Source organism: Erpetoichthys calabaricus, chromosome 17 (genome assembly GCF_900747795.2).
Source record: "Erpetoichthys calabaricus chromosome 17, fErpCal1.3, whole genome shotgun sequence".
In the NCBI taxonomy this organism is placed as follows: Eukaryota; Metazoa; Chordata; class Cladistia; order Polypteriformes; family Polypteridae; genus Erpetoichthys; species Erpetoichthys calabaricus.
In genome coordinates, this window is record NC_041410.2 from 45,792,706 (window position 1) to 45,808,586 (window position 15,881).

Here is a 15,881-nt window from a genome sequence, read left to right on the forward strand (position 1 = left end):
AATGATAGATTATGATCGGTTACTCTTGTCACTTCATAAAACAGTGATTTAAAAAAATAAAAAACATTTGATGCATTTATTAACAGAACCACCAACCACACTGCTGTTTTATTATTGTGACAACGGACACAGCCTTCTTTCTACCGATGCAAATATCAAAACACCCATCGCAAGTTCGGCGTTCTCAGTTTGGTTATATCAGGAACTTTTTGACATTAAAGCCACATCCTCCAACTTCATGCTCAATCAACACCTGAAGCATCACCCGCTCGTCTTTATAAATAATCATTTTCAATAGCACAGCTATGTTAAGATTGCCAACAAGCTGTCCAAAGATGATGCACCACACTTGTTCATCAGCAAGATTCAGGGAAAACAAAAATCTATAAATCCTAGACCAGTAAAACTTTTTCTCCACTTGAAATCGACCACACCAGCACCGGCACATGCATCTCAAAGCCGGCATTTCCCAACTCATGCGCCAGTAAACAATGTGTCAGCAATTATCTCTGCAAAAGTTCAGCCCTTTGCTGAGCGCTCCGCTCCGGATTTCTGAGACCGATGCCCACATGCAGTCGCCGCTTACCTCTGTTGGTACTGGAGCAGCTGTGTCTTCGAACGGGGGTTGGATGATCAGCTTTCCGAAGAGTCTCCAGGTTTACCGGGGTGTCCCTCACCGGGGTAGCCGGCTCTGAAGCACTGTTGCCCGCATCGCTGGCTGGGTCTGAAGCGGAATCCATGTCTTGCTTTTATTATTACTATTATTTTGATTTCACGCAAGATTGTCTGTGAATGGCGGGCTCCGAGACTCCCTCTGTCTATTTTACAGTAGAACTATGAAATGTGAATGTGTTAAGTCTCGATAGAGGTGGGTGTGTGCGCGATTGTCCACAGGCAGCGCTAGAGAGAACGCTTTACACTCAAGGCTCCACAGCGCTGACAGGACGAGCTGTCAATCGACGAGCGAATAGATGGGGAGGTAGATGACAAATCTCACACGTGTCCCCAAAATAGTATTGGAAATGCTTAAAGCACTAGAAGCAATCACTTAAGCTGCACAGCGAACGAAGCCGTCTACAAAAAGGGAAAAATTCTGCAGCAAATTACGATTTAAAAAATTTTGAGTATTTGGCAAAAATGAAGAGTTCTCTGTATACATCTTATAATACAGCGCTGGGAGATGTTAGTCAGCAGGCTCAGATTATTCGGTTCATTTCAAAAGGGTACACACCGAGCTTGCTTTTCCTTGTAAAGCGTTGCTGAATCAAAGCAACATATTTGGTTTTCATAGCTGCCAGGATGCGCACGTAATGCGCCTTTTATTTCCTTAGCCTGTTCTCCATAATGAGAACAGCACCGTGGGTAATATTAAGCATGTCGATCCTACTAATTAAATGATGCATACGCAAAGTAGCCGCGTTTATATACTTGCACTCTTTAATTATACACAGCTGTGGTCAGTCGTCTTAAAAATGTCTGCCCTGATGCACCTGAACTGTGCGATTTACTTCAGACTGCGTCCGACACGGACGGCATAAACTCCGTCTCCACACGACCTTAAAAGTTGGATTAAGTTAACTCCGTCAATTAGTAACGGGTTATAAGTTAATTGAAGACATGTTTAGCTAATTCACAGGGTTTTCAACCTTTTTCCCCTTTTATGGGGAGTTCGCTAATGAGCGTTCATTATATCCGTGTATTTTAAAACTCGTCGTGACCCAAAACTCGAAATAAGCGGCTTTTTGAAAATTCAGGTATTTTAAAAGTAGTAAAACGGTGAATCCTAATTGGTTTTGTGAGGTCAGAAAAATACAATTGAAATTAAAACGATTGCAAATTAAAATGCTTCAACCTACACAGAAGAATCACCTGTGCTTAAGTATCATAATGTTAAAGTAACCTTTCGGCGTAATGCGCGTAGAGAGCGGGCCCACGTATACACTTCAAGTGTTAATTTAAAATAATTTTGTTATGTCGCTCAAAAAATGGAATAAAATATGCATCCACTTATTTTAAAAGAAGCATAACCCAGTTCTTAATGGTGAGAAATATTAACATTTAGATTTCAAAGAACACAAAGGGCAGAATTTTCAAAGTACTAATCTCGCATTCACATCTCTCAACAATAGAAGCCTGTGAAGGTCAAGAGACCACAAGGTGCATTCAAACCTGGACGGGACGCCAGACTATCAGAGGACTCTCTCATGAAGATAAAACTCGCGGCTTCCCTCCTGGCAATTCAGTCTCACCGCATAGCTTTGAACTGTTGGTGGAAACCTGCATGATCCATCAAGAAGTAAACGCCAGCAAGCTTCATATGAGTGTCAGTCAAAATGCCGTTTCATTAATCAAAGTGTATTAAAAACATTTTAAAAGTAATTAAAAATAAATACACACAAGTTACAGGTCGTACGGATATCTACAGAGTTCTCTCCGCTCATCAAACCCTCCATCCATTTTCTGAACCATTACGTTTAACTACAGACAGCGTCACGGTGAGGTTTATCCCACCCCGTTAACATTCCGGTCAATTAGGAGCCATCCCTGGACAAGGCGTTGGCAATGTTGAATGAAGACTAACTCATTTAAATTAATCTGCTAAAAGTAAAGTGGATTAAAAGGCCTCTGGACTTGAAGAGTTGTTCTTCTAGATCCAGCTTCCCCGCACCCTGAATGGATGAATAATTTGATTGCAAATAAAAGAAAAAAATTCATCATATAAATTTGTACTGTAATGCTAAGATTTTTTTTTTTGTTTACATTCATGAAATCTGGCAAAATAGTGTATGTGTGTATAACTTAGTATCCAGGACTGTTCGGAGATTTCCGCTATCCTGCATTCATGTCTGTACTGCACACTATTCGTTTTCTATTTGCCAGTTCATCTTCACAACACATATGAATTGGGCAGGGCGGGTTTCTCACAGGCACCTGATCTTGCAAGATTCGGTTGCTGCAATGTCCGCTTATTACAGAAAATTACGATACCGATTTTTCCGAACCTGGTGAAGTGTTTATGGATCACATTTACTTGTGTACTTTTCTTCTTCTTTATCGACAGCACTGTGCGTCACCGGACGGTTCTGCAGGCGTACATCTCCCGGTACCCAGGTATGACTCTTGATTTGCTCACTGCCCAATTGGAGTTCGCACGTTCTTCTCAAGCCATCATGAGTTTGCTTTGAATATCCCGGTTTACTTACACATAACGAAACAAGAATATTGTATGAAGCTTAATCAAAACTGACATGAGAGTGCGTCTTTCCATAAGCCGCCATCCCGACCCTGGTCAATTCCTGTTTTACACGCTATGCTGTAGGGATCAGCGCAAGTTATCCATGTTACAGAAAAGCGGGTGGACGCGTATTTTTGTCTCTCTTGTCAAATGAAATGCACATCCGACTCCTAACCTGCTTAATCCATTTCAGGATCGCAGGGGTTCTGCATGAAGTAACCCTACACCCTTAAAAATTAAGGTGCCAGAGGGGTTCTGCATAGCGATGCCATATTGAAAAGACGCATCATGAAGGGCCCAGAAAGAACCTTTGTTTATTTAGATCTGTAACAGGCTCCATACAGTAAATAACCAAGATTAAATGGTAACTGATCTGTGAAATACCAGTGGGTTTCTGATTTTTAAAAGGACTCTTGCTGCATACAATAACACACGCAAAGTCCTCGTTTACTTACCCTATAGCTTACCGTACCTTAAAGATTTAATCTTTCTCGTACATATTAGTAAAGTTTTCAAAGCACAAAGGAACCTTCCCAGAGTGAAATGGTGCAGTGTTAGGTAGTGTGGTGTAGTGGTTAAGGCTTTGGACTTCACACCTTCAGGTTGTGGTTTCAAATCTCGCTAGTGACACTGTGCGACCCTGCGCAAGTCACCTGACCTGTCTGTGCACCAATTGGATAAACCAACAGAAATGTAACCAATTGTATCTCTCAGATGTTGTAAATCGCCTTGGATTAAGGCGTCAGCTAAATAAGTTAATGTTAAGCAATGGCTGTATTAGGAACTACACAACCAGGTAAAGAACCATAAGTGACATTAAGAAACATGCATCGTACACTCTTAAAAAGTACTGGTTCTTTAATTGCTTTGTACTGAATAGAATGCACCTCATAGAACCATTGCTTGACAAATAACCATGCCATTCTGGGAGGAGTGCTTTGCATATATGAAACTAGCTTTTTATACTTTGAAAAAGGTTCCTATGTGGACAAAAATATATATATATATTTCAAATATAGTAGCCTACCTATCAGGATATTAACAGATCCAAAAAAGTTGACCTTATTTGTATTATCGTATGAAGCAAGAGTCCTTTAAAGTCACAAAACCATTTTTATTTCACAAATCTGTTTAATATTCAGGGCTGTTTATGGAACCTGTTATGGATATAAATAAATAAAGGTTTTTTTCCTGGAGACTTCAGTGGGTAAAATGGTTCCCCTATAGCATCACTCTGAAGAACAACTTTGACACCTTTATTTTTAAGGTGATTTATATGCATTTGCATTTATTTTATAATTTATTTTTGTTCCAGAAGTGACTTTAGTCCACATTGCTTATAAATTTTGGGTGTCTACTGTATGAGAAGGTTTTTTAACAAAATATTAATATTAATAAGTGTAATTCAATACGAAATAATACTAAACTATAGGGCATAGAACATTTTTATTCACACAAGTGGCTTTGACATGTGAGATAATCCAAAACATCAAGTTTAATGAAAATCTGAGATGAAGTGATTAAATTAAAAAAAAAAAGTGGTGAACTGTCATAGAACAACCCAACTGAATTAGTTAATAGTGATTACCCATACCTGTTTGATAGTTTCAAAGGGGACCTACATAACAGTTAAATGCTTCGGGGCCCCAACAATGTAGGTCCATCACTGCTGGGACTGTGGATAGGAACTGGAACAAATGGAGGAAGACCCTACCTACACTGAGAGGACATGCAAACTCCAAGCAGGTAGTACCTTGTCTCACTGTTTTGAGGAAGCACTGGAACCATGCACTGCACCGTTGTGCCACCAAATATTATTAATATTTCTTATTAAATTATGTTATATACTACAATTAACAACAAGCCCCATCACTATGTACCTTGCAAAGTTGAAACACAACATAAAACTGAGTAGTACGATTAAACGACACCGTAAATTAAAAACAAAACAAACAAAAAAAAAAATCATTATCCATGACTAATTCTTAATATCAATCAATGTAACCATCCGATATTTAACCAGCTTCTCTATTTCAGCGCATCCGGGTAAAATCGGATGCAACATAAATTATAAACGGACAAAGTTCAAACCGTCTGGGACACGTCTGTCGTTTCGCTGTTGCATTTGTTTATCTACATTATTATTATTAATAAGTTGAGGCATTTTCTCCAGTGATTTAATAGGTCTTTTAACATTATGTACTTTCCTTTCCTACATGACATTAAGGGCGGCACGGTAGCGCAGTGGTTAGCGCGCCTCTTCACTGGTCCCGGTTCTTGGGCTCACAAGATCCCCAATCATTCATTGTCAGTCTGGCGCTGGTTTAAGAATGGCCGGGCTTTTTTATAATAATGTTATGCGGGTAGTCCCAGAAAGTGAAGGATGAAGACTAAAACCAGCCTGGGACGTTGCATTAGTTCATCAAAGGGCACAATCCCTCACTCATAGTAGGTTGATTTACTAGAAGGACACTATACGAATAGAATGTATTACAGTTATTATTAATATTACATTGTTCGGGCCATTTATTGTAGCAGAGGGTCGTCCAACCCAGTAGAACTGTGGGGAAGATAAAGACCCTGTACGTGGCGCAAATATTCTTAATTTTAATCACATATTCTAACATACAATGGAAAACCACGCAATACATGTGATTTTAAGTTTCTAATATTCTAGATAATAGTTTGCTTTTCAGTAGGTATTTTAAAATTAACCCCTGAAGGAACTGTAACAACAACGTTCGCAAATGATTTGATTATCTGAAAATGTTGCCGATCTGTGTTGAAACTAGAGGGAGTTGAACTTTTTGACATTGGATTAATTTGGTCTGAAACTGATTGAATCAAACTGTTGATTCACTGTAACGGGGCCCTATAAGGAATGAATTGCTGTCGATCTTTAAATTAGTGTACTTATAAATATTTCAAGTAATATAACGCGCACTGAAGTGTGAAATCTCCACTTCCGAGGCTCCAGTAACAGATCACTAAGGTGGAAGAGATCGCCCGAGCTGCCTGCTTCCCGCTAGCCCATTCATATTGCATGTGATCGCAGTGACCTGCAGCCGGCGCGTCTCGGTGCTTCCCCGCCCACTGTGACCTGCACGTGTACACAGGCATGGAGCTTCAGAAGGAGTCTGTGTGTGAGCGCAGCGGCGGTGGCGGCGTGGGGGGACTTGGAAAAGCTGCTCGAGTTTGCAGTACCCTGCATGGCAATAATTTACAGTTAGGAAATAATACGTCCGTAATTAACGACTTAGCATGAAGATGCTCTTATTATAGTTATTCCGGACCAAATATTCATGCAAGAGAAACTGATTTTGGGAATGACATGCTGTTTTTCGCGGCTCTTACATGTGTTATGCAGTAATTATTATTAGCGAAAGTAATCATTCATTTTGGAAAATGTTTGGGTTTGGGATGACAGTTTCGGGAGTATTTATTATTATTATTATTATTATTATTATTATAAAGCATGTTTCCAAATATTGCCCTGCGATGAACTGGCGCACTGGCTGGAGTTTGTTCCTGCCTTTTGACCCATGCTCGCTGGGATAGGTTCCAGCAGTGTTCGGGACTAAGCGGGTTAGAAAATCACTGACTTGTCCAAATATAAAGGGAATGCTGTCTGTGTGTCATATTTCACTAGTTCAGGTGTTCAGGTGGGGATTGCCCATGTGTACTCTTAAAAATAAAGGTGTCAAAGTAGTGATGACATTTTTAGTTCCCTGAAGAACAATCCACATGATGGTCCCGCTAAGAACCTTAATCTATAGCCATAACAGGCTCCATAAATAACAAATAATAGATGATAATAAAATATGATTTTTAAACAGTCTCCTTCTCTATATAATAAGGCTAATATCAGATTTTATTTATTTATTTGGTTAGTTAGTTTTGATCTATTAGTATAGGTTGGTAGTCTATTGTACATTAACAATTTCAGTTTTGTCCAAATGCATTATTAGGAACACAACCAAAGCCGAAAGAACCAATTTGATATGCAAAGAATTCTTCCCAAAATGAAATGGTTCTCTGTGAAGTAATATATCAGCACTGATCTATATAACCAAGTAAGGAGCCTTTATAGAACTATTATTTTTAAGTATGTACTGTAAAAGGCACAGCATAAAGACATTTCAAAGCTAACCGTACCTCCTGAGGAACTGTCAGAATGGTTTGATCTTACTTGCGCAGTCCTAATTTGCAGCAAATGCATTCAATTACTGCTATGAATTGCTTTTCATAGTGCGTGAAATGCGCTATATAAATAGGATTTCTGTATTTATATACAGGTGGATACCTTTCACTTAAATGCAAGTTCATGCTTTATGCAGCTAAGAAATTCCACAAGAGTATTCAAGAATCATTTTGCAGCAGTTATTCTTAAATATCTTTTCAAATGGTCTTATAATGCTTTTGAAATCTTTAGAAAAATATCCAGGACCTCAATCAGAATGGGTAGTCTTTTCAGAAGGCCCCATTCTGCCTCTGAGGAAATCTCCAGCCTTCGTTTCATACAGTAAATTGCACACACGGGGCAGTCCGATGTGGTTGAGCTCCTTCTGTTGATGTAGATTGAGGTCCACGAGTGGGTTCTGATGGCCAGATCTCGACTGCCACTCTGCCAACTCAAATCAGAGTAGAATACAATTCCAAGGCATGTAAACTTTCCTGTCACCAGATGAATAAGGGTCTGCCTTCTGAGCCAGTCTGAAAGTGAACCGAATCAGACTAAGAAGTCAGAAATGCCTGATTTATTTCAACCTAAAAGAAAGAAAAATTCTCACACCCTTAAAAATTCTGGTTCTTTAATGCTGCTTTGCAGGATTGTGTGGTTCCTTATAGACCCTGCCAGGGAACAAATGAGCTGAGGAGTCACTCCGGAATAGTTGGGGGACTAAGTGGTCCACCTCATTTAATATAAGAGTCCAAAAAACAGAATTTAACCAACAGCAGAAAAAAAGGCGTATTAAATGCCCGTAACAGTCAATGTGGCTTCTCAACAAAAAAGCAGGTCAGGGTTGGAGATGTCCTTCATATAAAGAGCCTTCTCCCCAAATGTGACCATTCCTTCCGGGGACATTCAAGTTGCTATGGTCTGACTGGAAGGGCGTGGCTTCTTAGAACATTGTGGGTGTGTCTCAGTTGTCACCACTGGGCATCTTCTTGGTACTTTGAAGGGAATGGAGATGAGACTGTTAGCAACTGTGCCCCCTCTAGCCCTGGAGTCCAAAAGGTGATCCTCAGGCAGTGGCGTATCTCGGGTTTGTGCCGCTCGGTGTGGTACGGTGCTTCAATTTGCCCCCCTCCAACATATTTGAATATGTTAACCTATTTAAATACAAAATTAAACTGACGTATAGAGAAAAATGAAGATACATTTTGCATAGATTTATTCATATATAGAGAAACACCAATATTTTTTCATATATAATTATTTATAAGCATCAACTAGACAAGAATGCAGTACAGACACACTGATAAGCCATGTTCTGATTATTAGTTTAATATAATTACACTGTGAAAACCAGAACCAGTGTAGTGTACAAGTGATAGGTGGGGATGTTTTCTGCGCTGAGCAAGAACGCATTCGGATTGATGGTGAAACGAAATTATAAATTGTAAATTAGTTTTTTATCTTCCTAGAAATTATTAAATCGGTGTAATGTTTATGTTTATTGTTGTTATTGCCTCATAAATTTCAACTGCTGTGTCTGATGCTTTCACAGAAGGACAGTGTGAAAATTATTTTTGAAGCATTTGTGGATAAAAATCAGAGAATTTTACTTTTTTCATTCATGAGTAATATTTTTCCAAACCCTGCTGCTTACACACAAATTGTACTGAGCCTTTTGCCCAATAATGCCACCCCCAAAAATGTGCCGCCCCTGGCTACGCCACTACCCACCCTTGCATGACAACCCATTGCTTGATAAAGAACCATTTGATTTTGGAAAGAGGTTCTTTACATATGAAGCTGGCCCTTTGGACTTTGAAAACATTCCTAATATGAGGCAAAATAGAAATCTTGAATGTACCAAGTAGGAAATTAAGAGACCAAGAAAACTTAAACTCAGCCTGTGTTCTTGTATGCAGCGAGATTCCTTAAAATCAAGAATACTGTATTTCACTCATCTGTTAATGTATTGTCTATACATGTTTATTGATGGAGCCTGTTGCAACTCTAAATAAATGAAGGTTGTTTATGGAACCTTCAGGATGGCTCTTTTGGAAACCAGAAGCATTCCTGTGTCCAGCTTGAAAAGGGAGCCTACCGCCTCACATTGGGAAGTCAGAGTCGGGAGGCAGCGGGCAACACTCACTGCAGGCGGAAGGAGGAAGAAATGTATTTGCTTTGGAAGTGTTTTGGCTGGCATTGGTGCTCAAAAGTATTGGTTAAAAAAAAAAAAAATTAAATCTAGAATTGGGTTAAGTTGTGTCTGAGGTTTGGGGCTCAGTGGCGCCCCCTTGTGGTCACACACCTTTATATTTAAGAGTGTGGACTGAGGGTTCATCCCAACCAGCTTCTGCTTTTGATTGGACAAGGCCTTTAAACAAGCACATCCATCCATTATATCCTAACTACAGGGTCACGGGGTCTGCTGGAGCCAATCCCAGCCAACACAGGACGCAAGGCAGGAAACAAACTCCGGGCAGGGTGCCAGCCCACCGCAGGACACACACACCAACCACATACTAGGGACAATTTAGGATCTCCAATGCACCTAACCTGCATGTCTTTGGACTGTGGGAGGAAACCCACGCAGACACGGGGAGAACATGCAAACTCCACGCAGGGAGGACCCGGGAAGCGAACCCGGGTCTTCTAAATGCGAGGCAGCAGCAATACCACTGCGTCCTCACTTAGTTCCCAGTTTTATTTATTTTTCCAGAAAAGATTAACAATTTGGGTGAAATTGGTAAGAATTCATTACTTTTCCTTTATACTATATATTTTTTTTAATATTCTGGTTATATTAACCTATTGTCCACCTTAATAAAAGGATAAATGTCTCTGTGTGTGTGTCTGTGTATCTGTGTATTCGTTTGATTGCTTGGCTTAGGATGAAAAGATTAAAAATAGGCAAAATATGTAGAAGAATGGTAAAAAAAATTTAAAATGGTGATAAAAATTCCATATCAGGGTATGAAAATAAGTAAATTGGTCTTATTGGCCTATTCTGTTGTCTGACGTTATACGCCGGTAACAGCAGAGCGGTAGCAGCTTTCTTGCATCTGCTCAGGCCACACGAACGAGGTTTATAACTGTAGTGCTAATGACTGATAACTTTGCATGGTGGACAATGGACGAGTGACAATACTGATAAATTGACACCCATCTTTTCCCAGCAATACAGAAAGCAGCAAAAACAGGAGGCTCTATCCAGGGAACAAAAGGCCGGCATGCGTATTTACAGTATTATACCAGTACAAAAGGAGAACCCATGTATCAAACAAAAAACTTGAGGTCTATGTTGATTGTTAGATTTCCACCCGTCACACAAGTGTAGCTGACCATTAGCATTCCATGTTTGTTTGCACTGTTGTCTTCTCAGCTCGTCAGCAGCCAGCAGTCAATTACAATTAAAAGGACAACCTCCAAAGTAGCAGGGAATTAACCTATACCTTTTGTGCAGGTCTGTAGAACCCATTTCCAAGATTTACAAACTATAAAATTACTTATCTCTCCAAACCTGAGACTCACTGGCCTTGGCACTACAAAGACATGGGATAGGCTGGTGAAGTCCACACAACTGTCACGTCCTTGGTGTCTTATGTGCCAAAGACAGGCAAGAAAATGTCTCAAAAAGTATGCTGCATAGGGATGGGAGAACCTGTGGCTAGAAACATCAAAAGCCTGAAATGGTACAGTCTGCAAAATTAAACTCATAAACAATTGTTTTAATCATGAATAGTTTTTTTTATTATCATTCACAATAAAAATATCACTGGAATGTTTCCATCACATCAAAATTAAGTACGTAATTGAAAGTAATTTATTTAAAACTTAACAAATTACACAATTTATTGAAGTTTACAATATTGTTCTTGTTCAGTTTAACATGAACATTGTTCCGCACGTCCGCTTGGGAGACAGCTTAAGGGCTCTGGTGATGGTGATTTCCTAACCAAGGTTTGGCGCTGTTGTCAGATGCCTTCTCTCTTCCTTACCTCTGCAGAATGGAAAATTGACAGCCATTTATCATTGATGTCACTTCCGAAGTCTGCCCTCCTGGACCCTCACCTTCTTGCCTGGAAACCATATGACCAGAAACTCCCATCATTTTTACCAGTTCTCTGTTGGTCTCACATATGAAAGGAGGTTTCTATTATCATTGTAAAACATAAAAGATCAAGAATTCTTTTTGCTTTACATTATACGGGATCTGCTTGTTGTTTCCATAGTGGTTATGGGTTTTATGAGGATGGGTTGCTAGCCAGATGCTCACCCCTCCTTTTTTCACATCCAGGCTTGGGACTGGCAATTAAGAGAGATGACTGGACCTAAGCGGCTGGAAGAAACAGAGAGATTCACCTACTTGGGTAGTTTGATCACCAAAGATGGAGACACGGTAGCAGATGTCAAATACTGCATCGGGGAGGTGATAGCAGTCTCCTGGAGGATGAAGAAGATCTGGTCCCTGTCATCCATCTCCCAGATGATCAAGATTCACCTGCTTAAGTCTATTGTGATTCCTACAGCCATTTATGCCAGTGAAACATGGAAGGCGTCAGCAAGTTTCGACAAGAAGCTTGACGTCTTCCAGCAAGGTGCCTATGCCAAATTCTCAATATCTGATGCTACAATCACATAACCAATGAAGAGGGTCCAGAAAGAAGTGGTTCATGCAAACTCCACATCACCATTGCCTGCAGAAGACTCCAACTGGCCGATCACATCCTTCGAATGGAGAACCATCAGATACTAAAGACCGCAATAAAACGTGTACCTTCCTATGCCAAACCCACAAAAGAACACTCGCAGAACTTGGATAAGAACATTGGTGCAAGACCTAAAAGTGCTGGACACCGGTTGGGACAAAGCTGAGAGCTTTACTGAAGACCAAAAACACTGCTTGCCCAATATGCTATGCAGCATGGGAGGATCTGAGACTAAGATATGGGGTCACTGATGAACCCCAAAACATGTTCTGTGTCGCTTCTCTTTTCTTACAACATATTTGGTCAAATCTTACAGTTTTAAAAATATATGTAAAAAAAAAACAACAATACATATTCATTGCTATACAAATACCTTCTCTAGTTTTTGTCACTTCTTAATTTTTTTTGATCCAAAACTTTGTTTGATGGCCTGTCATTGATTTCTACACTTTTTCTGGTGCGTCCCTATGAACCAACCATCCAGCAGTAGTCTGCCATCATACTGACATCCCAGCATCCCTGGTATCTTGATGGAGTCTTTCACCCTCCCCTTCTCTTCACTCACCACTCCAAGATATCCAAGGAAAAATTCCAGATACAAAATCCAAAAAGTGAACATTGAGACATATGCTACAACCCAGTTCCTCAAACTTAACTACTGTATTACATTTTTCACAATATCTTTATAATTTGGATCCTTATTATTAGAGATTTGGTGAGTGACTTGAAGTTTATTTTGCTGGATAGTGGAGGGGGCAGATTTATAAAGTGAATGGATCTGTCTCTCTTTCAAATCTTCTGCGTGTTGCTCATTAGAGCTGCCTCTTGATCAGACAGGTGGACAGAAGGTTGTTCAAACCCCTTCAGTGTTTGGAAAGAACAATACACATTTCCAAAGCAGGGCTTTTTGTTGTTTGCTTGCAACTTGAAACTGGATGCAACACAGCAATCAACCAAGCAATTAATCAATCAGTCATCCTGTCAATTTTTATTGTATATAACAATCTTCACAGATTTCAAAAATAATAACATTAAATGTAAAAGCTTTCAACATATGACAAAACAAACTCGTCTCATTTTCTGAAATTGCTTTTCCCTTTGAGGTTTGTGGCATTAATAAAGTTACATAAAATAAACATAAGTACACATAAGATGAACAACTTAGTAAACGGGAGTGGATGAAAAGGCAATGTAGCCAAAGTAAGATCAGAACAGTCATTAAAGAGGAATCAAGTTAAATGAAGTCATATTTATTGTCATGTCTATATTTGAGACTATAGTTTCAGGTAAAAATCAATTCAAATGAAAGAAATGAGTTTTATTTTAGGCAACATTTTACTAATGGGGCTTTAGGAATAGACCTGGGGAGAGAGACAAAGCGAAATGAACATTTAACAAGAGAAGCAAATGCGTCTTTGGAATGGTGGTGAGTATCACTACAATGCTGCTATTTATTAGGAATGCTGAGTTTTGTCTTTTTTTACTTATTCCAATATAAAAACACTGTTATATGCATCCGTTGCTTTATTATTATTGTTATAAATAATAATAATAATAATAATAATAATAATAAAGAACATCTTAAAACAGCCAGTAGATAGTAAACATAGACTATGCAACAAGGCAGAAGAGCATATTAGTCATATTGATGCAGGCTGTACAATACTTGCACATATTGAATATACACAGAGACATAATAAAGTAGCCAGTTATGTACACTGGACTATTTGAAAGAATCTAGGGGTACAAGTACCAGACAAGTAAGGACTTTGTTAAATGGTGCGACTCAAACCACCTACAACTGAACACCAGCAAAACCAAGGAGCTGGTGGTGGATTTTAGGAGCACCGGGCCCCTCATGCACTCCGTGATCATCAGAGGTGACTGTGTGCAGAGGGTGCAGACCTATAAATACCTGGGAGTGCAGCTGGATGATTTGAATTGGACTGGACTGCCAATACTGATGCTCTGTGTAAGAAAGGACAGAGCCGACTATACTTCCTTAGAAGGCTAGCGTCCTTCAACATCTGCAATAAGATGCTGCAGATGTTCTATCAGACAGTTGTGGTGAGTGCCCTCTTCTACGCGGTGGTGTGCTGGGGAAGCAGTATAAAGAAGAGGCACTCCTCACCCCTGGACAAACTGGTGAGGAAGGCAGGCTCTATTGTAGGCATGGAGCTGGACAGTTTGACATCCGTGGCAGAGCGACGGGCGCTGAGCAGGCTTCTGTCAATAATGGAGAATCCACTGCATTCACTGAACAGTATCATCTCAAGACAGAGGAGCAACTTCAGCGACAGATTGCTGTCACTGTCCTGCTCCACTGACAGACTGAGGAGATTGTTCCTCCCCAACACTATACGACTCTTCATCTATCTATCTATCTATCTATCTATCTATCTATCTATCTATCTATCTATCTATCTATCTATCTATCTATCTATCTATCTATCTATCTATCTATCTATCTATCTATCTATCTATCTATCTATCTATCTATCTATCTATCTATCTATCTATCTATCTATGATGAACACCAGCCAGAAAAGGTTGTGAATATCAACGATATTACAATCATGTGGGATGTTCCAATAACAACAGATAGAACAATCCTATAAGAAAGAGAGAACCTGCCTGTTGGTCGATATAACCGTACCAGACAACTTGAACATCATGTTAAAAGAAACTGAGAAGATCAGTAAATACAAATATTTGGAAATCGAGATTAGCAGAATGTGGAACTGTAAAACTAGAACTGTGCCAGTTATAGTTGGAGCGTTAGGTACATTAAAGAAAGATCATGATGAAAACTTGAAGATACTCCCAGGCCATCCATCAGCTAGTGAAGTGCAAAAGATCGCACTTATGGGCACTGCATCACATCCTTAGAAAAGTGTTAGGGTGAATCACTGTGGCTTCTTGTTGTAGCCTGGATTTACCAGCTAAAACTGCAAAGACATCATGCAAGAGGAAACAAAAGTTGAATAATAATAATGATAACAATAATAATGCATTTTATTCATATAGCACACCACACCCTCCAGACTCAGCTATACAATACAGTCCTGGGATCAAATACAAGGCATTTATTTCATACAATACCTCTATAGGGTTTAATTTTCCTCCTTTCCAGGTCACACACCGGAGAAGGGCAATAAGTTTCCCCTTCTCCTTTTCCTTCCACTCAGTCTTATCCAACTCCTCCTGACTTTGACTTCTGAGTGGACAGAGGTGGCCCCTTTTATGGAATACATCAGGTGTCAAGGAGGACACACTCCAGGTCAGGCAGAAGCCCCTTAAAGTAGGAACAGCCTTTCCTAGCATCTCCCCTAGCAGCTCCCAACAAGACTGTCTAATGGGACTGCAACTCCCAGCATGCCCTGCAGGCACACGATTGGGCATACTGACCCAAGAATGCGACTACCCAGTGTGCTGGGTGGGCATGTATTCTTGGGAGGCAGTTAACCCTTGTCCATTTACTACTAGCCTTACAGCCAGGCAAGGGTTCTGGTTTTATCCCATGGATGTCAGTCCAGCCCAGCCATCCATTATAAGGTGTATAGGGTCACTATTGTCACATGTACAGAGCACAGTGAAGTTCTGACCTGAACAAAGTAATCTACCTGCAACATGTAGCCAGTGTTTGACCCCATTAGTAGTGAGTAGACAACCTGACGTGGAAACGTCTGTTTTCCTTACCTAAAAAAAAACACAGAACAGGGTTTACAATGCTCTCACCTTTTATTTAATAAAAAAGGAT

At 39.9% G+C, this 15,881-nt stretch overlaps 1 protein-coding gene across 2 annotated transcripts in view; it reads right to left on the reverse strand.

The window, feature by feature from the left end:
- The window catches only part of LOC114667864 (nuclear receptor ROR-alpha-like), a 135,367-nt gene extending 133,841 nt beyond the window's left edge, over positions 1-1,526 (reverse strand). For both annotated transcript variants that reach the window (XR_003718795.2, XM_028823372.2), the window contains exon 1: positions 587-1,526. Coding sequence is in view for 1 of the 2 variants with exons in the window: in XM_028823372.2 (XP_028679205.1) it covers positions 587-740 (154 nt within the window). In the remaining variant the exon portion in view is untranslated. The remainder of the gene's footprint in view (positions 1-586) is intronic.
- Between the last annotated feature and the right edge of the window lie 14,355 nt (positions 1,527-15,881).